The sequence below is a fragment of the Lynx rufus genome, unplaced genomic scaffold, assembly GCF_022079265.1.
Source record: "Lynx rufus isolate CCGP_SWC_20201006 ecotype Redwood Valley unplaced genomic scaffold, mLynRuf1.p SCAF_13, whole genome shotgun sequence".
Lineage (NCBI taxonomy): Eukaryota > Metazoa > Chordata > Mammalia > Carnivora > Felidae > Lynx > Lynx rufus.
Genome location: NW_025814827.1, coordinates 45966964 through 45986335, shown reverse-complemented (window position 1 = coordinate 45986335; position 19372 = coordinate 45966964). Strand labels below are relative to the sequence as shown.

Below are 19372 nucleotides of genomic sequence, written 5' to 3'. Positions count from 1 at the left end.
GGAAAAGAAGGAAGGGGGCGGGGCCGAGGGGGGCGGGCCTGGACGTGCGGAGTGAAAGCGAAAGGCCGGGCAGAGAGCCGGGAGACCGGAGATCTTGCAACTGGAGCAGCATGGCCAAGCCTTGTGGGGTGCGCCTGAGCGGGGAAGCCCGCAAACAGGTAATGGGGGATCGGGAAGCCAGGAAAGGGTCGGGGAGCCCTCCTGGCTGGAGGCCAGTCTGGGTGCTCCAGGGGACCAAGGCCGTGCCAGAGAACTCCCCCAACCTTTTCTTAGTGCTTTCACTTCTGCCGGGGGATTCCCAGATTCCTGTCCTCTGACCAGTCTCTGCAATGAGCATGAGCTTCAGGGAAATCTGGCTTGTGGTAGGAAAGGCCTGAGCCAAGTTGGAGGGCATCCCTTTGTGGGTGGGATCTTACTCTTGACAACTGAGACCCTTAACCAACATCCGGGTACTGCTCTCTGTGCAGGTGGATATCTTCAGGCAAAATCTTTTTCAGGAGGTAAGTCTTCTAGATTCAAGCGGTTTGACTCGGAATCTTAGACCAGTACTTGAGGGCCGCAACCTCTCAGACTGACCCCCAGACCCACCCTGGGCCCTCCTTCCTTCCCTTCTCAAACCTTTACCTAAGGCTAATTATTCATCTCCCCCTTTAATTTGACCCCTCTTAATGTTCTCTCCACTTCTGCCACTTCCTCTCCCCTCTTTTGGTGTAGAAGGGAAAAGCTGTGGCCCCAAAGCCCTAACCTTGGTTCTGCCACTTCCCAGCTTGGGCAAGTCCCTTCACTTCTTATGGCTTCAGTTTCCTTATTTGTAATTATTGGAGTCAATGATTTACAAGGGCCCTTCCAGTCCTACTTCTCAGACATCTCTTGAGCATCTTCTGAGATTCCCCACCCTTGCAATGTAACCCACAGGCAGAGGAATTCCTCTACAGATTCTTACCACAGAAAATCATATACCTGAATCAACTCTTGCAAGTGAGTAGTGTGGGCCCTTCTCACTCCATCCCAAGGCCTCTCTCCTCTCCACCCAACCCCTCCAGCGAACAACTGGGCTCAGCCTGCAGAGAACAGTTATGAGTAGTGGACTGGAAATGGTAGGATGGGGTGAGGCCTGAGCCTAGACAGTGGGTGGGTGGGCTGTGTGGAGGGAAGATTGTGACTCAGAATGAGGGGAATAGGCTGGGCAGCTGCTGATGCTGAGCTCTGTGCAGGAGGACTCCCTCAATGTGGCTGACCTGACCTCTCTCCGGGCCCCACTAGACATCCCCATCCCAGACCCCCCACCCAAGGATGATGAGGTGAGGCACTCAGTGTTCAGGGGTCAAACTATAATCCAGGTGGGGAGGATAACCCTGCAACCTCCAAGACATTTCTAAAGCTGCTGTCCCCCTTTTTACCTTAGATGGAAACAGATAAGCAGGAGAAGAAAGAAGGTAAGAGAGGAAGGGGTGGCTAGGGAAGAGGAAATGGCACATTGACTGTTGGATGAGAAGGGGCCTGAATGCCCTCTTTTTCACAGTCCCTAAGTGTGGCTTTCTCCCTGGAAATGAGAAGGTTCTCGCCCTACTTGCTCTGGTTAAGCCAGAAGTGTGGACTCTCAAAGAAAAATGCATTCTGGTAAGCCTGGGAACTGGGGGAAAGAGAAAGGGAAGAAAAGCCAGGCTAGACCCTAGTCTTCAGAGATACAAGTCCCTCAACCAGTCCTTCAACCTTCCTCTTGCTGAAATAGGAAACTTCCTCTGTGCCTTGGGGTTAGATACTTTGTGTTCTCATTCTGCTAGACCTCTGATACCACAGTGGTGTCTCTGTAATCAGAGACTGTGCTGTATCCACCTCCATAGTGTCAGAACCCACCTCTGTACCAGGTACACCATGCAGGTGCTATGCCATAGTGAGTTGGGGGCTTGGGCCCTCGAGGGAGACTGCTTGGGTTCAAAGCCTGACTCTATCACTTACCTAGCTGGTAACCTTAAATAAGTTCCTTGGACATTTTGCAACTCAGCTTTTTCATCGGCTAAGTGGGTACAATAAGAATATTTTGGAAGACTGCTGTGAAGATTTTTTTTTAACTTTTTAATGTTTATTTATTTTGGGGAGGGAATGAGAGAGACACAGCATGAGTGGGGGAAGGGCAGAGAGAGAGGAGACAAAGAATCCCAAACAGCCTCCAAGCTGTCAGCACAGAGTCTGACGCAAGGCTTGAACCCATGAACTGTGAGACGGTGACCTGAGCCGAAGTTGGACGCTCAACTGACTGAGCCACCCAGGCACCCCTGAATATTTTTTAATGTTTATTTATTTTTGAGATATAGAGAGAGTGGGGGAGGGGCAGAGAGAGAAGGGGAGAGGGGATCTGAAGCAGGCTCCACTCTGACAGCAGAGAGCCCAGTAAAGGGCCCGAACTCACCAACTGTGAGATCATGACCTGAGCCAAAGTCGGATGCTTAACTGAACCACCCAGGCATCCTAAGACTGCTGTGAAGATTAAATTATATATATATATATATATATATATATATATATATATATATATATCACAGTAGCTGGCATATAATTGTTCAATTAAATATAGCTGTTATTAGGAAGTGGCGGTAAAAGTAAGAACCCAGTACATTTGTTGAATGATTCCTACATGATCATTAATATAGGTGATCACATGGATCCAGCACCTGATCCCCAAGATTGAGGATGGAAATGACTTTGGGGTGGCAATCCAGGTAAGAAAACTGTGTGTGAGGACATTGAGAGCAGGGAGAGACTTGGGGAGTGAGGGATAGGAGCTAGACATGAACTAGGAGGAGGAGGAAGATGGTGAGTGAAGGACAGAGGAAATGAAGTGTTTTTCTTGCCTCCCATCTCTTTTGTTACCATAGGAGAAGGTGCTGGAGAGGGTGAATGCAGTCAAGACTAAAGTGGAAGCCTTCCAAACAACCATTTCCAAGTGAGGGCAGCTGGAGGGCCAGAAGAGGGGCTAAAGGAACATTTCTTTGGGATTGCCAAAGCTGGGCGGTTCCATCAGGATGATGGAGGGCTTTGGGAAGGTTCTGAGGGTATATCTCTCTCTCATTACCCATTCTTGTCATTATCCCCTTGCTTTTGACAGGTACTTCTCAGAACGTGGGGATGCTGTGGCCAAGGCCTCTAAGGAGACTCATGTAGTGAGTGGATAGTCCACCAGTCTTTTAGCTGAGGTGGGGCAAGGAAGAGGGGATAGAGGTCTTCCTTGTCTGTTTTCTGATCTTCCCAATGTAGAGAATATTAAACCAAGAGAATTGGCTAGAAAAACTGATTTGGCTTCAAAACCTTGACCCTTTTCTCTGCTTGATCCTGTGGGATTCCATTTCTTGGTGCTGAGAAGGGACTCATCCTCAAGTTACCTATTCCCTATATGGGGAAACCAGATTAATGTCCCAGTCTCCCATGGGGCTGACTCAGCTTTGCCTCCCACATCCCAGATGGATTACCGGGCCCTGGTACATGAGCGAGATGAGGCAGCCTATGGGGAACTCAGGGCCATGGTGCTGGACCTGAGGGCCTTCTACGTGAGTGTGGAGTAAGCCCCTAGGGGAGATGGTTGAAGGGGATAGGGGAAAGGCCAAGAACCTGACTGCCACCCTTCTGACCTTCTTCCAGGCTGAGCTTTATCATATCATCAGCAGCAACCTAGAGAAAATTATCAACCCAAAGGGTGAAGAGAAGCCATCTATGTACTGAGCCCAGGGCCAGAAAGGAAATAAATGATCTATGCTTTGTGTGGATTATCTCTGGTGTGTGTCATTCATTCAAAAAGCATTTATTGAGTGCCACCTATGCAGCCACTGGATGTGAAAGTGGTGGTGGGGAAGAGAGGGGATGCCATAATGGCAAAGATGAATGGGAACCCCATCCTGTTCTTAAGAAGTCATCCTAAAGAACAGAGTGGAAATTGTGACATGTCATGACAGCTACACAGATAGCCCGTATTTGGGGATTTCACAAGATTATTTCCATCTAGGGGGCTCATGAGTGCCTACTGGAAGAAATGGCTTTTGCGAAGACCCCTTATAGGAATAATCAGGCTTTGAACAGACAAGTAGAAAGCTCTGGCTGAGATCTGAGAATGAAGGAAGGAACAACACTTGTCATTAGCTCAGAGCAAGCCTGAAGAGGGGGTGAGTTTCACTGGGAGAATTAGGGGTGAATGGTGGGACTCCTCAAGGGATGACGGAGAAAAACGCTCCCAAGGCATTATGTTGAAGGAAATTATACTGCAGGACATTCATTAAGGGAAGGATGGGTCGGTAAATTTTCCTTTTTGTTCTCTTTCCCCCTTCCTTCAGCCGATTGCCGTCTTTATTTCTGCAGAGAATACATTAAGGAAACCAAGGGGCATATATCCTGTAGTGGCAAAGGTAACACGGGTCTTTGGTGAAGGAGCTGGTCTAGAGTACAAATCCATTCATTCCATAGTAGGAGCAAGGCAGTCCGCTTCGTGCCCACGTTCGGAGATCCAGCGCTCGGAGACACCCGACGCCGGGCGCGCGCTCCACCCCCTCTGGCTTCGCGGGGTCTGTGGGGGAAGATGCACAGGTATCACACCCAGCCATCCTGCAATTCTGGGCCGAAGTCGAGTAGCCTAACCAATCAGTGAGCGAGCAGGTCTCTTCAGTTTTCAGGTGTGGGTTCTTTCCAGTGCTCGGGCGACCAAGGTGGGGCAAAGTGTGGACGCGGCCGATGATTGGGCAAAATGAGAACCTCTAAGCCTATCAAAGGGCACCACGTGGGCGGGACTCCAGAAGCTGGTGCTGCTCTCTGCAGCAGGCTCTGAGCCCCCAGACTGGCGGGGATCTGCGGCCTCCCGATGCGGGCGGGCGGAGGCGGAGCTCGGCTTTGCAGCGTGCAATTCCCACCGCCTGCGCCCCAGGCCAGGTGGGGACCGGGCGCTGGGACCCAAGTCCCCCAGAGCCGGCTGGCTGCCTTCGAGCCGAGTCAGCGTCACGGCCGAATCTAAGTGAGGGGGCAGAGGGAAGGGAGAAGGCAGGCTTCGGGGCACTGGAGGGAGCTTCGCTGACGAGAGCTGGGACCCCGCTCGCCATGGGGGAGGTGGAGATTTCGGCTCGGGCCTACGTGAAGATGTGTCTCCACGCCGCCCGGTACCCGCACGCCGCCGTCAACGGGCTCTTGCTGGCGCCCGCGCCGCGGTCAGGAGAATGCCTGTGTCTCACCGACTGTGTGCCCCTGTTCCACAGCCACCTAGCCCTGTCCGTCATGCTGGAGGTCGCCCTCAACCAGGTGCCGTCGCTGGACTCCCACTGACCACCGGGAAACCCCCTAACACCCCTAGCCCAAGCCCATCCCCGGTCTCTGGGCAGCAGTGCGCACCTACAGGGCGGGCGGCACGATTGGGTTTCTGATGGCCCCTTTCCCACGGCAGGTGGATGTGTGGGGCGCGCAGGCCGGTCTGGTAGTGGCTGGGTACTACCATGCCAATGCAGCTCTGGACGATCAGAGGTGAGTGGAGTAGCCAGAGGCAGAAGGCTAAGGGTTATGGGATGAGGGATCAAGAGAACCCTTCTTGGTCGTTCCTCCCATCTGTCCTTCGTCGAATGCTTAGGAGCAGGTACTATATACACCAGGCACTAGGCTGAGTACTGGAGTGAAGGCATATAAAGAAATATGAAGGCGATCCCTGGAGGAGCTGTAGTGGGGGTTCGGGGGGATAGCTGTGTATAAGTAACAAGCTGACACCTGGCTTTAACTGAGGTGCACCCCCCTCCCCGCCAAGCGCTGGCAGAACACAGAGGAAGCCCAACCAGCAATTTCGGGGGGGGGGGGGAGAAATTTCCTTATATATAGAAAAAGTTACATACTTACATATGAATCCCCTATCTGGATCAAATTATACACAGTTTTGTGATTTGCTTTTCCCTCCTCACTTAGTAAATATGTGCCATCTTTCCATCTCTAAAGATTTACGTTAGCCTGGCAGCTATATAGTAGGAGTATGGATGGATATACCGTGATTTATTTCATGCCTTAAACATTGAGGTTGTTTCCATTTTTTTGTTAATACACACACTGTCCAATTATTACAGTAAACTCTCTTAAGTGGAATTTCTGGGTCAGCATATGTATAGTATACTGCTTAAATCTGGGTGGTTATGTGAAATTACCCTACCAAAAGACCACCTTTGATTTTCACCTTGACCAGCAGTCTGAGCACCTGTTTTCCACAGCACCCAAGCATTAAGCAGTCGTGTATGAAGCTTCAAGCAGGCCTGACCCCTCAGACCAGTTACAGGGAAAGCCCACCACTGTGTCTTCATCTAGGAGACCTGTGAGGCCCAGCTCAGATGGACAGGGTCTATCTCTAGTCACCTCCTCACTCCTCTGATCTTCCCTCTACACAGCCCTGGGCCCTTGGCCTTGAAAATCGCTGGGCGGATTGCAGAATTCTTCCCTGATGCAGTACTTATTATGGTGAGGCTTGGGTTTCAGGGTGGGGACTTGGTGAGAAAATAGGAAGTGGGGTCCTTGAAACCCTCACCAGCCATTCCTTGTCCATACAGTTGGATAATCAGAAACTGGTGCCTCAGCCTCATGTGCCCCCAGTCATCGTCCTGGAAAACCATGGTCTCCGCTGGGTCCCCAAGGACAAGAACTTGTGAGTGCCCCACTCCCACCACCTCTTCTTGGAAACCCACAGCTCCTGGGCCTCCTTTGTCCTTGATCTTGCCCCAAGGGTTCTTCTCTAGACCCTAACCTCTGCCAAGTATCTGGCCCCACTGCCTACTGAGTTTGGGGGTTATTATTTCAGAGTGATGTGGAGGGACTGGGAAGAGTCACGGCAGATGGTGGGAGCACTATTGGAGGGCCGGGCCCACCAGCACCTTGTGGACTTTGACTGCCACCTTGACGACATCCGGCAGGACTGGACCAACCAACAGCTCAACACCCAAATCACCCAATGGGTTGGTCCCACCAATGGAAATACCTGAGTCAGGGCTGGGAGGTGGGAGGGAAAGGGTCAGGATCCAATAAAGATACTTGGGCTGAAGGGCAATGGTATGACTATTTATTGGGCCTGGGAGGCAGGGGAGGGAGAAACCTCAACAGGCTGAAGGTGGGGAAAGTCTGGAGTCCTGTGTAAAAGATAGGAAGGTCTCTGCTGGACCCATTACAGGATGAGAAGAGGCTCTCAATAAATCATTCCTTTTGTTTCTCCCCTCGGCTTCTTGAGCTTCTCGAAGTTCTTCAGGATGATGTCATATAACACAGCCTACAGGGCCAGAGAGGAGTGTGGGTAGCCACAGGCCCCTGGTGGCTCCTATACCCTATTTCTAGTCTTGTGGAGAGGCTAAGCTCTGTCACCCTTCACCCCCAGCCTGTAGGGTCAGGGAGTAGGTGGCCTGGGAAAGCTGCCTCTGCCCACCCCTGCCCCTGCTTCCTCACATAAGCATTGCGGATCTCCATGACCATCAACCTGATGTCCCGGTACTCTGCCTCATCCAGCTCATGCACCAGCTGTCGATAATCACCCTGTGGGAGACTTGGATCAGGTCTGACTTCAGATGTGTCCTTCCCCCACCATGCACCCTGACTTGGGCATCACCTACCACATGGGGCTGCTTGGCTGCTTTGGTCACAGCATCGCCCCGCTCAGAGAAATACCTGTAGGAAGCAGAAGGGTTGGGAGCAGAAGGAAGAGAGGGAGCCCAAGCCTCTGTCCAAGGAAAAGGCAGGGTATGCATGCAGGTGCAAGTGGGCAGTCACTCACTTGGAGATTTGCGTGTGGAAGCCTTCCAGCTTCGTGTGAAGGGCAGTCATCAACTCAAACACCTTCTCCTGGGGAAAGAATGCAAGGGGAAAAGTGGAAAACAGTGCGGACTGAAGCAGTAAGGAGGGCAGAGGAGTGGGGTAGTGCTCTCACCTGTACAGCCACTCCAAAATTGTTTCCATCTTCAATTCGAGGTATCTGAAGCTGTAACCAGGTGGTGACCTGGAAGGAGGAAATGGTATCAAAGCCACATCAGCTCCCAACCTAACTCTCTGTCCTTTGCTTCCCTGCCCATGGCGAGGGAAGGCATGCCAAGTCTGTCCTGAGCCCCAAGGCCTAAAATTCTGGCTTCACTTGCTGTGCCCTCTCCTGCTAAGACCTGGCAGGTGCCAAGTGCTACCTGGCCCAGACCAAAGAGGACAAAGGGTTAGATCTGAAGCCTGGGGGTGGGAGTGGGAGGGCTCACCAGGTTGAGCTGCTCAATGACATCCTTGATCTCAGGCTTTAGACGCTGAAGGAGGACTACGATCTTCTCATTGCAGTTCACTGGGCCACAGGGAGGACCTACGCAGTGGGCAATGGGTCAGTCACCAGGCTGGAACTGTGTGAGGAGCAGGAAAGAGGAATCCCTACAGAGGAGTTCCTGGGATGTGAGACTCGAGTCCCTTCATAGTGGTACCTTTGTCTTCATCTTCCTCTTTCTTCTTTCCATCTTTGTCTTCCTTCTGCAGGGAGATAGGGGCTCTTGGGAGTCAGGCCTAAGGCTGATTTTCCCCATGGTTGGGTCCCTCCTCCCAGCTCTTCCTGGCTTGCCTCCTGCTGCTTCTTCCGCTCCTCTTTCTCTTTCTCCTTGACTGGATCAGGCACCGGGATGTCCAATGGGGCCTTCAGATTGCTCAGGTTGGCTTCATTGAGAGCTGGCTCCTGGTGCAGGGTGGGAGGAGGGCTGGAGGCAAGGGCATCCCTCTCACCTCACTCTGATGGCCCCCCAGACTCTCCCCTCGATCCTTACTCTCTAGCTTCCTGCTGCCCCCAGTACCTTTAAAAATGCATCCAACTCAGAAATCTTCTTGGGGAAGTAGCTCCCCAGCAGGTTTTCTGTCTGTGTGAAGTGGGGGTGGGGGAAGATGGAGGTCAGAATAAAAGGTTCTTCTGGCAGTGAAGCAGCGTTGACACTGCCCAGCAAGGAAGGGCTGAGTGGTGGGAGTTAGGTAGGAGTGGGGTGCTGATGGGCCAGGTTACCTACCTTGGTACACAGGTCTTCACGGAACACATCCACCTGTGGGACACAGGCAGCCCTTCACACACCTGGCTTTACGGCCAGTTCATTTGAGGACCGTTCCCTTAGGGTTGTATAGGGCCTGACATGGGGAAGGGGGTTGGGTTGGGGAGGGTGAAGTGGATTCCATTGGGGCTGGATGCGGGGGATGAGAACATTCCTGGCCGTGAATGGCAGGTGGTCCAAGTGAGAACAGATCCCTCAGACTCAGAGCCCAGGTCTCCTGGGCTGTACAAGGAGGGGTCTAAGAGCCTCTGCGACTGGCACAGGGACGGCATGCTCTGTGGAGTGGGCCCGGGGCCCTCCGGTGGGAAAGGTCATGAGGTGGCAGGGCAGCTCCAGCATCCTGTCTGTATGTGGCCCCAGGCCCGCGCCAGCGGACTTCCCCTCCACGCCAGCTCTCCACTTCACTGCACCCCACTGAACCTCAGCCGCCTAGCTTATCCCGGCAGGTGGACCTCGCCCGTCTCCCTCCGGCACAGGTGCTCCTGGCACAGAGGCTCGCGTGGGCTCCATTCGACCTCGACTGGACTCGCGACGGGGGTTGGGGGGTGGGTCATGGACGCCTGCAGCCTTTCAGAGCCACGCCTCCCTAATGGGCCCTTCCTCAAACCCGCAGCGCTCACCTTGGCTTGGGCTTCAGGCTGGACCCTGAGCGTGGCCATTGCCGGGGCGGGGGGCCTAGCGCCGCACGAGAAGCGGAGTGCGCACAGGGAAGGAAAACCGAAAGCAAACGCTCGCCCCCACCACTGCCTTCCTCGGTATCAGGGAGGGGAGGTACTGGAGGGGGCGGGGCCAGACGGGGAGAGGAGAGGGCGGAGCGGGGGAGGGCTGCAGCCGCGGCGGGGCTCCCCCTGGAGGCCGAGAGGAGCACTGCCACCGCCGCCTCCGCGGGGCGACCAGCGCCAGCCCGCCTCCACCTCGCAACTCTGCCCGACGCTCAGCCACTCCCACCCCGCCGCCTAGCTTCCCGCCTTTGGACTCGAAGCCTACTGCCACCGCCCCGCCCCCCGCTTTTTTTCAACTCCTCTCGTCCCCACGTACCGCGGGCCCGCCTCCCCGCCTCCCGGAGCCCATAGGCCGGCCAAGGCCAGTGCCCGCCTCCCATCTCCCTGCCTCCGCGTTCCGCTGGTTCTCTTCTGCTCCTGCTCTGCTGGGACCGTGATAAGCCTTATCTGGCGCTCTTTCGTCTTTTCTGGCCTCCCTACATAGCCCTGGCTCCATGGGCATCTGCTGGCCCATGCGGTGACATAAGACACTGTCACCACTCCAACCCAGGCCCCGGTCAACTCTCTCCTGGCCGTTGTTGTGGACTACACCCCTCGATACTCTCCGCACAGCGGTGGCATGAGACCCCTCTCTTGGCTTAAAGCCCTTTCTCAGCTTCCTGTTGACCTTAGAATGAAATCTAAAGGGCTTTCCTGGCTCATAAAGCTTGCCTGGCCTGCCAGTCACCTGTTTTTCAACTTCACTTTCCACTGCTTTCCCCTTTCATTACACTTGCAAATACCTGGGCCTTCCATTGTTGCTTAAATCTGTCTGGTGTTCATTCCTACCTCAGGGCCTTTGCCCTTACTATAATCCCTTTGCTTGACACACCCTTTCCCTGCCTTAGGTTCTCAGTTCAAATGTCACCTCTCCAGAGGGAACTCTCTCCAGTAAGTCTTTATTACAAACCAGCCTGTTTTAGTACATTCATAGTACTTAGGTCTCTGATATTAGCCAGTTTATTTATTTTTTTGAGGATAGTGGTGGTTTAAGAGATTTTTTTTTTTAATGTTTATTTTTGAAAGAGAGAGAGAAAAAGAGAGCAAGCAGGGGAGGGGCAGAGAGAGAGGGAGGCACAGAATCTGAAGCAGGCTCAGGCTCTGAGCTGACAGCACAGAGCCTGACACAGGACCGACCAACGGTGAGATCGTGACCTGAGTCGAAGTTGGATGTTTAACTGACTCAGCCACCCAGGTGCTCCACGGATAGTGTGGTTTAGACCAGGAGTTGGCAAACTTTTTCTGTAAAAAGCCAGATAGTAAATAATTTAGGCTTTGTGGGTCAATGGTGTCTGTACTAACGACTCAACTCTGCCATTGCAGCAGGTATGAATGAATGAATACCTAAATGAATTAGTATGTCTAGGTTCCAATAAAACTATCTATGGACAATGGACTTTGAATTCTGTGTAATTTTCTCATATCATGGAATATTCTTTTTTTCAATCATTAAAAACTTAAAAATCTGGGCGCCTGGGTGGCTCAGCTGGTTAAGCGTCAGACTTCAGCTCAGATCATATCTCAGGGTTTGTGAGTTTGAGCCCCGCGTTGGGCTCTGTGCTGACAGCTCAGAGCCTGGAGCCTGCTTTGGATTCTGTGTCTCCTCTATCTCCACCCCTTCCTCGCTTGTGTTCAATCTCTCTCTCTCAAAAATAAACTAAATAAAAAATTTTTTTAATGTAAAAACTTTTCTTAACTCTCAGGCCATACAAAAACTGGCCACAGGAGGGCTGTAGTTGCTGGTCCTCAGTTTAGAGCACAGACAATGGACCCACATCGTGTGGGTTTATAATCCTGACTTTGATATTTACTAGCTGTGAACAAGTTACTTAACCTCTGTATCTCAGTTTTCACAACTGTACAGTAGGAATACCACCAAACCTACCTGATAGTGTTGGTGTTGTTATGAGGGCTAAATGTCTTAATTTATATGAAGAACTTAGAAACACCTAGAACTGTGCCTGGCACATAGTAAGCACAATAGAAGCATTTGCTATTATTTGTGAGTTTATCATCTGCCTCCCCCATTAACCCATAAGCCTCCAAAGAGCAGAAACCTTGTCTTTTTTATTTTTTGCTTTTGATTTATAATTATTATTTTTAAATGTCTATTTATTTTGAGAGAGAGAGAATGTGAGCAGGGGAGGGGCAGAGAGAGGGAGAGAGAGAGAATCCCAAGCAGGCTCTGTGTTGTCAGTGCAGAGCCCGACTCAGGGCTCCATCTCACAAACTGTGAGATCATGACCCGAGCTGAGGTCAAGTAGGATGCTTAACTGACCAAGCCACCCAGGTCCTCCAGAAACCTTGTCTCATTCATAAGGCATGGAACTCTGCTTGGGTCAATAAATACCTGTTAAATAAATGTGCCCAGATAGACAGGCCCCTGAGGAAGGCGGAGGGTGGGATTCAGTGCAGGAGGCAGGAAAAACAAATCAGCCAGGCTAGAGATGAAGCACCTGCCCAGCAGGAGTGCTACCCATACCTAAGGGCACTTTTACCTACTCTAACATCACCATTCCTTGACAGCAAAACCCTCCATGTAGCTTGAAGTCTGCAAGGACTGGGAGACTAAAAGGACAGCAGGAGGGATGGAGATCAAGCATAAGGAAGGATATTCAAAGTCCGTAACAGCAAGGAATGGTTGAGGAACGCGAGACTGCCTGATTCTTTTCTTATCCTTCCCACTGTTTCTGAGTTCCCCCATCCAAATGATGAGAAGAGCCAGACCTAGGCCTGATTTGCCTTTATTTCTTTCAGTTATGCTTGCGGCTGGAGTGGGGCCGAGGGAAGAGCCCGTGGCCCGGGCTCCCTGGAGACCAGGGCTGATGATACCAGCTGCCATAGGTGAGGTACCAGGCAAAGGTCCCCACTGCAGCACCCACCACCTTGTGAGTATACTGGTGGAAATAGATGACGGTACAGAGCAGCAAGAAGTTCCAGAGGCCCAGCAGCAGCACGTTGAGCAGGAAGACTAGGCGTAGGGGCGCCCCGGCTGGCAGCCCATGGGCCAGGTACTTGGCGAACACAGCGGCTTCCTCAGCCATGAGCAGACAGCAGAAGGTGAGCAGGAAGGTGTGGGAGGAGACCGTGTAGCCCCGCCACTGGTGGCCGGCTGCCAGGCAGCTGCGGCGGTCGGGAAGCTCGTGCAGCAGCAGGCCCTGGGGCAGAGGCTCGAAGCAGGAACCAGTCAGGTCCTCGATGAGCAGGAAGGCCCTGCCGGCCCCCCGCCACACTGCGGCCCCCACCACCAGCCGGCTCAGGTGCCGGGCAGTCACCGCCACGCGCCGGGTAGCCAGGAACACCACCAGCAACACGAAGCCCCCCAGGAAGGTGCACGTCCAGCCCCATGCCGAATTCACAAACTTTCTGTGGGCACAGGAGAAGGGAGGCTATTGGGACCCCTCAAGCCCCAGCTCCCACCCCATCTGTGTTCCCACCACTGCTATTCCCAGTCCTGCATATCATCTCTGGTTCCATTTCCTCCCCCTACCCACCCCCATTCACTTAAACTTTGCCATCTCCTTAGAGGCCCATTCAGCCTTCTAGGACCCATATTTCCTCTTCAGCCCTGCTCCTGATTTCCCCTGTACCGCACAACTCTGTTCCCCTCCCCCTCCTCCCAATTTCTCCTCAACCTCCTAGCCTATTTTTAGTGTCCAGACTGGCAGGAGGACAGAAGCCTGGAGGAGGGAGCTGGGATCCCAGAGCACAGGGAGCCGGCGCCCACAGCCTCAAGTGGACTCACATGTTGAAGAAGTTGCCGTGGCTGGCGAAGATAGTCCGAGGGTTGACATGGAACTGCAGAAGGGGCCCAAAGATGACCACTGCTGCCAACCAGGCATGGTAGAGGCGCCGTAAGCAGGGGCTGCCCAGGAGCCGGGCAGCCTGTTCACTTCCAAAGTACAGCAAGGCAGAGGCCACCCAGAGCAGCACCTTGACCAGGCAGCCCAGCAGTGCCCGGATTCGGGCCCCGGCCCCCAGCCCTGCCCCCACCACCGGCCCCCGCTCCATGTTCCCTCCCCTCCCCACTAACTGCTTGCTCTGCTGGGCAGCTGAGGAGGGGCTGATGGGGCCCCCCCTGGACAAGGACAGGCAGTGACAGGTGTGGCAGACACAGGGCAGAGCCCTGTTGGCAGCTGGCAGGCGGGGGAGAGGGGCGGGGGGCAGCAAGGGGCCAGGGTGGAGGGCTGCCACGTCAGCAGGGTCCTAGCCTTAGATGTGTGTCCTGACAGTGGCCTGTGTCCTTTCCTGTTAGCCCTGTGTCCCCTTGACTCTCTAGGTCTGTGTCCCCAGCTCCAACCCTGTTCTAGTTCTTGTTGGAGGGTAAGGTCTACTGTTCAGTGTTGTCTTTGTCCACAGTCTGCCTGGGTCTGCCTGTCTTTGTTTGATCAGCCAGTCACCCCCACCCCACCCCAAACTTACTTTGTTTGCTCCACAGGGAAATCAGGGGTCATGAAGATTCAGATTAACTAAATTTTGGAAATCATTAAAAATATCTGTGTCTGGGGGCACCCCGGTGGCTCAGTCGGTTGAGCGTCTGACTCCTGATTGTGGTTCAGTCATGATCCCAGGGTTGTGGGATCAAGCCCTCCATCTAGCTCTGGCTTAGCTTGCATGATCTCTCTCTCTCTCTCAAAATGATAAAGTTTTGTTTTTTTTTTTTAAACTAAAAAACAAACAACCCCCCCCCAAAGAATGGTCTCACCTTAGATCTGATGTCTGGTGCATTGCATAACCACCATGGTTTATGTAGGGCCAAACTAGCCCCTCAGAGCTCCTCACACCAGACAGGGGCTGGGTCTGGGTCAAGCCCCTCGGGTCACGGTGCACCTAAGTGGATACCCCTGCTGATGTGCCTCCTCTGCCTGAGTTGGACACCGTGCCGTGCACAGACATCTCATGCATCTGATTCAGGAGAGGGGCTAGATCCCACTGATGAAACAGACCCAGATTTTTTTTTTTTTTAATTTTACAGAGACTGTGAGCGGGGGGAGAGGGGCAGAGGGAGAGAGAATCTTGAAGTTTATTTATTTTGAGAGAGAGAGAGAGAGCATGAGTGGAGAGGGGCAGAGAGAAGGAGAGGGAGAATCCCATGCAGTTTCTGCACTTCCAGTGCAGAGCTGGATGCAGGGCTCAGACCCATGAAGCTGAGAGATCATGACCTGAGCCAAAACCAAGAGTCTGGCACTTGATGGACTGAGCCACCCAGGCACCCCCCATTCCTTGGTGTTTATTATGATGGCCAACACATGAAATCCAAATGTCTGATGAAAGGCGTACTGTATGAGAGATGGTGGCAGCCCCGGTTGGACTTTCAGAACCCCAAAGATTAGGCTTAGTACCATGTGATGGGGGTGGGAGTGGAGACCCTACAAAAATCCCCAGCTTGGAGTCCATCAAAACCTTAGGTTGTGTCCACCTACCAGTTACCCTGGGTCCTAAGCCCCACACTGGCCTCCCAGCCTGACCCCTGGGGCTAGAACCACAAGGAGGAGAGCAACCTAACCAAGGGACATCCCTCTTATTCAGTAACTGTTCTGGGATACTTTTTTTGTCTGCCTTCCTCATTCCACAAAACTGTGGTGGGTTTTCAGAGCACAATGGAGGCCCATGAAGTAGTGAAAAGAATGAGCAAGCAAGTACCCCTGGGTTCTGAACTGTGTGACTTTGGGAAAATCAACTAATCTTCCTTGGTCCTCCGTGCCCTCATTCATAAACTGACCAACATTGACTAATCAATCTGATTCCTTCCAGATCCTAAAGCCATACCTCGACATAGTTCCTGTTTATGGACCCCAACATGAAGACCTATAGAACCTCTCACACATTTTTAAGTTGACAAAAAAATTTTCATTGTAATTAAAAAAAATTTTTTTTAATGTTTTATTTATTTTTGAGACAGACAGAGACAGAGCATGAACGGGGGAGGGTCAGAGAGAGAGGGAGACACAGAATCTGAAGCAGGCTCCAGGCTCCGAGCTGTCAGCACAGAACCCGACGCGGGGCTCAAACTCATGGACCGTGAGATCATGACCTGAGCCGAAGTCGGACGCTTAACCGACTGAGCCACCCAGGCGCCCCTCATTGTAACTTTAAATAGTTGCACAGAACATAATTTCCAACGCATTTTCTTTTTTTTAAAAAAAAATTTTTTTTTCAACGTTTATTTATTTTTTTTGGGACAGAGAGAGACAGAACATGAACGGGGGAGGGGCAGAGAGAGAGGGAGACACAGAATCGGAAACAGGCTCCAGGCTCTGAGCCATCAGCCCAGAGCCTGACGCGGGGCTCGAACTCACGGACCGGGAGATCGTGACCTGGCTGAAGTCGGACGCTTAACCGACTGCGCCACCCAGGCGCCCCTCCAACGCATTTTCTATAGATCACTCTTTTAAATATACCCAATGGAATCGAAACCCTACAGTGACTATATATCTTACCATTATCCACTTAAAAAAACACGTGACAAGATCTTAATAGTCAGAAATCATATTTCTATTAGACTTCCCCTACAGAATTTATCCTAATGTTTTTGTGCCTGAAAGTTTTTTATTAATTTTTTTAATGTTTATTTTTGAGAGAGAGAGAGACAGAATGCGAGATAGTTTCACATTGAGAGAGAGGGAGACACAGAATCCGAAGCAGGCTCCAGGCTCTGAGCTGTCAGCACAGAGCCCGACGTGGGGCTCGAACTCACGGACCGTGAGATCATGACCTGAGCCGAAGTCGGACGCTTAACCGACCAAGTCACCCAGGCGCCCCTAAAAAAAATTTTTTTAACTGAAGTTTAAATTAAAAAAAAACCAAAGCTACAAAAAAAAAGTGAAATCTTTGCTGTACTAATTATACATTTTATATTACTAACAATTATTATGAAAACTTTATCCAGAAGAACAACGTTTTAATTTCAGGGCCTTATGAACACAAGAAATATTTAAAAATTAACTTTCAGGGCACCTGGGTGGCTCAGTCGATGAAGTGTCTCACTCGATTTCGGCTCAGGTCATGATCTCACAGTTCATGGGATTGAGCCTCACATTGGGCTCTGCATTGGCAGCACAGAGGCTGCTTGGGACTCTCGCTCTCAAAATAACTTTAAAAAAATTAAAATTAAGTTTTAAGTTACAGACTTTTTTTGGCAGAGACGTGATCAATAAAAGACTTTCAGAGGGCGACTGGATGACTGAGTCGGTTGAGCATCTGACTTTGGCTCAGGTCATGATCTCACAGCTCATGAGTTTGAGCCCCGTGTCCGGCTCTGTGCTGACAGCTCGGAGCCTGGAGCCTGCTTCGGATTCTGTGTCTCCCTCTCTCTCTCTGCCCCTCCCCTGTTCATGCTTTCTCTCTGTCTCAAAAATAAATAAACGTTAAAAAAAAATTTTTTTTTTTAAATTTTTTTTTTTTTAATTTTTTTTTTTTTCAACGTTTATTTATTTTTGGGACAGAGAGAGACAGAGCATGAACGGGGGAGGGGCAGAGAGAGAGGGAGACACAGAATTGGAAACAGGCTCCAGGCTCTGAGCCATCAGCCCAGAGCCCGACGCGGGGCTCGAACTCACGGACCGCGAGATCGTGACCTGGCTGAAGTCGGACGCTTAACCGACTGCGCCACCCAGGCGCCCCAAATTTTTTTTTTAGTTAGTTAACATACAGTGCAATATTGGTTTCAGGAGAATTTGGTGAGTCGTCACTTCCATGCAACACCCAGTCCTCATCCCAACAAGTGCCCTCCTTAGTACCCATTACCCATCTAGCCCATCTCCCACCCACCTCCATCAATCCATAGTTTGTTCTCTATCATTAAGAGCCTCTTGTGGTTTCCCTCTCTTCTCTCCCCACCCCTTCCCCTATGTTCATGTTTTGTTTCTTAAATTCCACATATGAGTGAAACCATATATTTGTCTTTCTCTGACCAATTTATTTCATTTAGCGTAATACACTCTAGTTCCATCCACATCATTACAAATGGCAAGATTTCATTCTTTCTGATCGCCAATATTCCATTGTATATATATGTATACCTCTTCTTTATCCAATCATCAGTCAGATTTCACATATTTCTGATAATTAATAAGCTAAAATTGTATTGGAAATTCATCTCTTTTTAAAAAAATTTTTTTAATGTTTATTTTTGAGAGAGAGAGAGAGGGGGAGAGAGAGAGAGAGAGGTAGATGGAGCACAAGTAGGAGAGTGGCAGAGAGAGAGGGAAACACACAATCTGAAGCAGGTTCCAGGCTCTGAGCTGTCAGCACAGAGCCTCACACAGGGCTCAAACCCATGAACCATGAGATCATGACCTGAGCCGAAGTCAGATGCTTAACTGACTGAGCCACCCAGGCGCCCTGGAAATTCATCTCTTGATAAGAAGAATGGATGGTCCTTGAGGCCTTGATTAAAGGAGGCTTTGAGGATATTAAAAATTGTAATTTGCTTCTAAGTTTTGGCGCTCTGGAGGTAATACAGGTTCTGTGTGAGATGGGTGGCATCTCTGGGGTGAAGTGACAGAAGGGGAATGAGGAGGGCCAGTAGGAAGGGAGACAGGCATGATAGTTTCACATTAGGCAGATCAGTCAGAGGAAAGAGATCACATGTGGGCCGAGCAGCTGGAGAATCTACTCTTTTTTTTTTTATTTTTTTTATTTAAAAAAAATTTTTTTTTTCAACGTTTATTTATTTTTGGGACAGAGAGAGACAGAGCATGAACGGGCGAGGGGCAGAGAGAGAGGGAGGCACAGAATCGGAAACAGGCTCCAGGCTCTGAGCCATCAGCCCAGAGCCCGACGCGGGGCTCGAACTCACGGACCGCGAGATCGTGACCTGGCTGAAGTCGGACGCTTAACCGACTGCGCCACCCAGGCGCCCCGAGAATCTACTCTTTTAAAACTACCTGTTTTGCTGTGAAAGACGAATCCCTTTTACCCCTTGCTGTGTCTTTGAGAACACTTGGAGGTGTGTATGCTGGTTTGCAAATTGCAGTAGGGATAATGAAATATCACAAAGAAAGGTAGATCAGAGCTGGGTGTGGACCCTAACCAACTCTCCTTCTGACCATAAACCATGGGTTTGCTCTGTCCCACCCCAAAGATATCTTTGGCAATCTATTATATCTGGGGCATGTTGCCTGATCTCTTCACATTGCCATTTCCTCACCTGTACAAAGGGTGGCTGTGAGGGTGGATGAGGTCCTCGGTGTGAAGCACCCAGATGGGGCCTGGCATCATTGCCCATCCAGTTCTCTCTGGCTCTGAGCTTCTCTTCTCATAGACCGGACCAGCTCCAAAGCCAGCCCCAGAACAAAGCTGATGTGGGCGTTCCAGGTTCTAATCTAAAATGCACTTACTTCCTGCTATCTCAATTTCTACTTGCTGGAAGTTTCTGAGTTCAGTGAGGGAGTTGCCTGTTGCAGAGCACAGTTAACAAATGATTTTGGCATTTCTCTTCATCTTGGGGGCATCAAAGGGGTGTTTTCTCCCACAGAGAAGCATATCTGAAGGCTTTGTGGATACTACTTTCTTGAAGTGAGAGGATAAAAGGCCTTAGACAGGAAAAAGAATGAGACAGAGACA

General features: G+C 51.2%; 4 protein-coding genes across 6 annotated transcripts; 2 read left to right on the top strand and 2 right to left on the bottom strand.

Annotated features, from left to right (window-relative positions):
• The first annotated feature begins 49 nt into the window (after window positions 1–49).
• On the top strand, window positions 50–3764 carry PSME2 (proteasome activator subunit 2). The gene is made up of 11 exons (XM_047075506.1): window positions 50–158; window positions 468–500; window positions 916–978; window positions 1215–1301; window positions 1406–1436; window positions 1523–1620; window positions 2652–2720; window positions 2877–2944; window positions 3107–3161; window positions 3459–3545; window positions 3637–3764. Exons 1-11 carry the CDS (start codon window positions 111–113, stop codon window positions 3715–3717), a joined length of 720 nt encoding a protein of 239 aa, XP_046931462.1. The 5' UTR covers window positions 50–110; the 3' UTR covers window positions 3718–3764.
• Window positions 3765–4006: 242 nt separating this feature from the next.
• EMC9 (ER membrane protein complex subunit 9) lies at window positions 4007–7039 on the top strand. The gene is made up of 6 exons (XM_047075507.1): window positions 4007–4154; window positions 4323–5274; window positions 5417–5493; window positions 6393–6462; window positions 6552–6646; window positions 6800–7039. The coding sequence occupies exons 2-6, from the start codon at window positions 5077–5079 to the stop codon at window positions 6978–6980; spliced, it is 621 nt and encodes a 206-aa protein (XP_046931463.1). The 5' UTR covers window positions 4007–4154; window positions 4323–5076; the 3' UTR covers window positions 6981–7039.
• PSME1 (proteasome activator subunit 1) lies at window positions 7036–9800 on the bottom strand. 2 transcript variants are annotated; one of them, XM_047075505.1, is made up of 11 exons: window positions 9665–9800; window positions 9006–9038; window positions 8799–8861; window positions 8573–8683; window positions 8439–8484; window positions 8226–8323; window positions 7913–7981; window positions 7760–7827; window positions 7599–7653; window positions 7466–7521; window positions 7036–7261 (listed from the first exon to the last, which is right to left on the bottom strand). In XM_047075505.1, the coding sequence occupies exons 1-11, from the start codon at window positions 9701–9703 to the stop codon at window positions 7237–7239; spliced, it is 663 nt and encodes a 220-aa protein (XP_046931461.1). In that variant the 5' UTR covers window positions 9704–9800; the 3' UTR covers window positions 7036–7236. The 2 variants fall into 2 exon arrangements, with proteins under 2 accessions (XP_046931461.1, XP_046931460.1); XM_047075504.1 differs by having other exon boundaries at window positions 7435–7521; window positions 9665–9794.
• A 2733-nt stretch (window positions 9801–12533) lies between these two features.
• FITM1 (fat storage inducing transmembrane protein 1) lies at window positions 12534–19279 on the bottom strand. Of its 2 annotated transcripts, XM_047075493.1 has the most exons (3): window positions 18957–19279; window positions 13551–13603; window positions 12534–13171 (listed from the first exon to the last, which is right to left on the bottom strand). In XM_047075493.1, the coding sequence occupies exons 1-3, from the start codon at window positions 19032–19034 to the stop codon at window positions 12559–12561; spliced, it is 744 nt and encodes a 247-aa protein (XP_046931449.1). In that variant the 5' UTR covers window positions 19035–19279; the 3' UTR covers window positions 12534–12558. The 2 variants fall into 2 exon arrangements, with proteins under 2 accessions (XP_046931449.1, XP_046931448.1); XM_047075492.1 differs by lacking the exon at window positions 18957–19279 and having other exon boundaries at window positions 13551–13816.
• Between the last annotated feature and the right edge of the window lie 93 nt (window positions 19280–19372).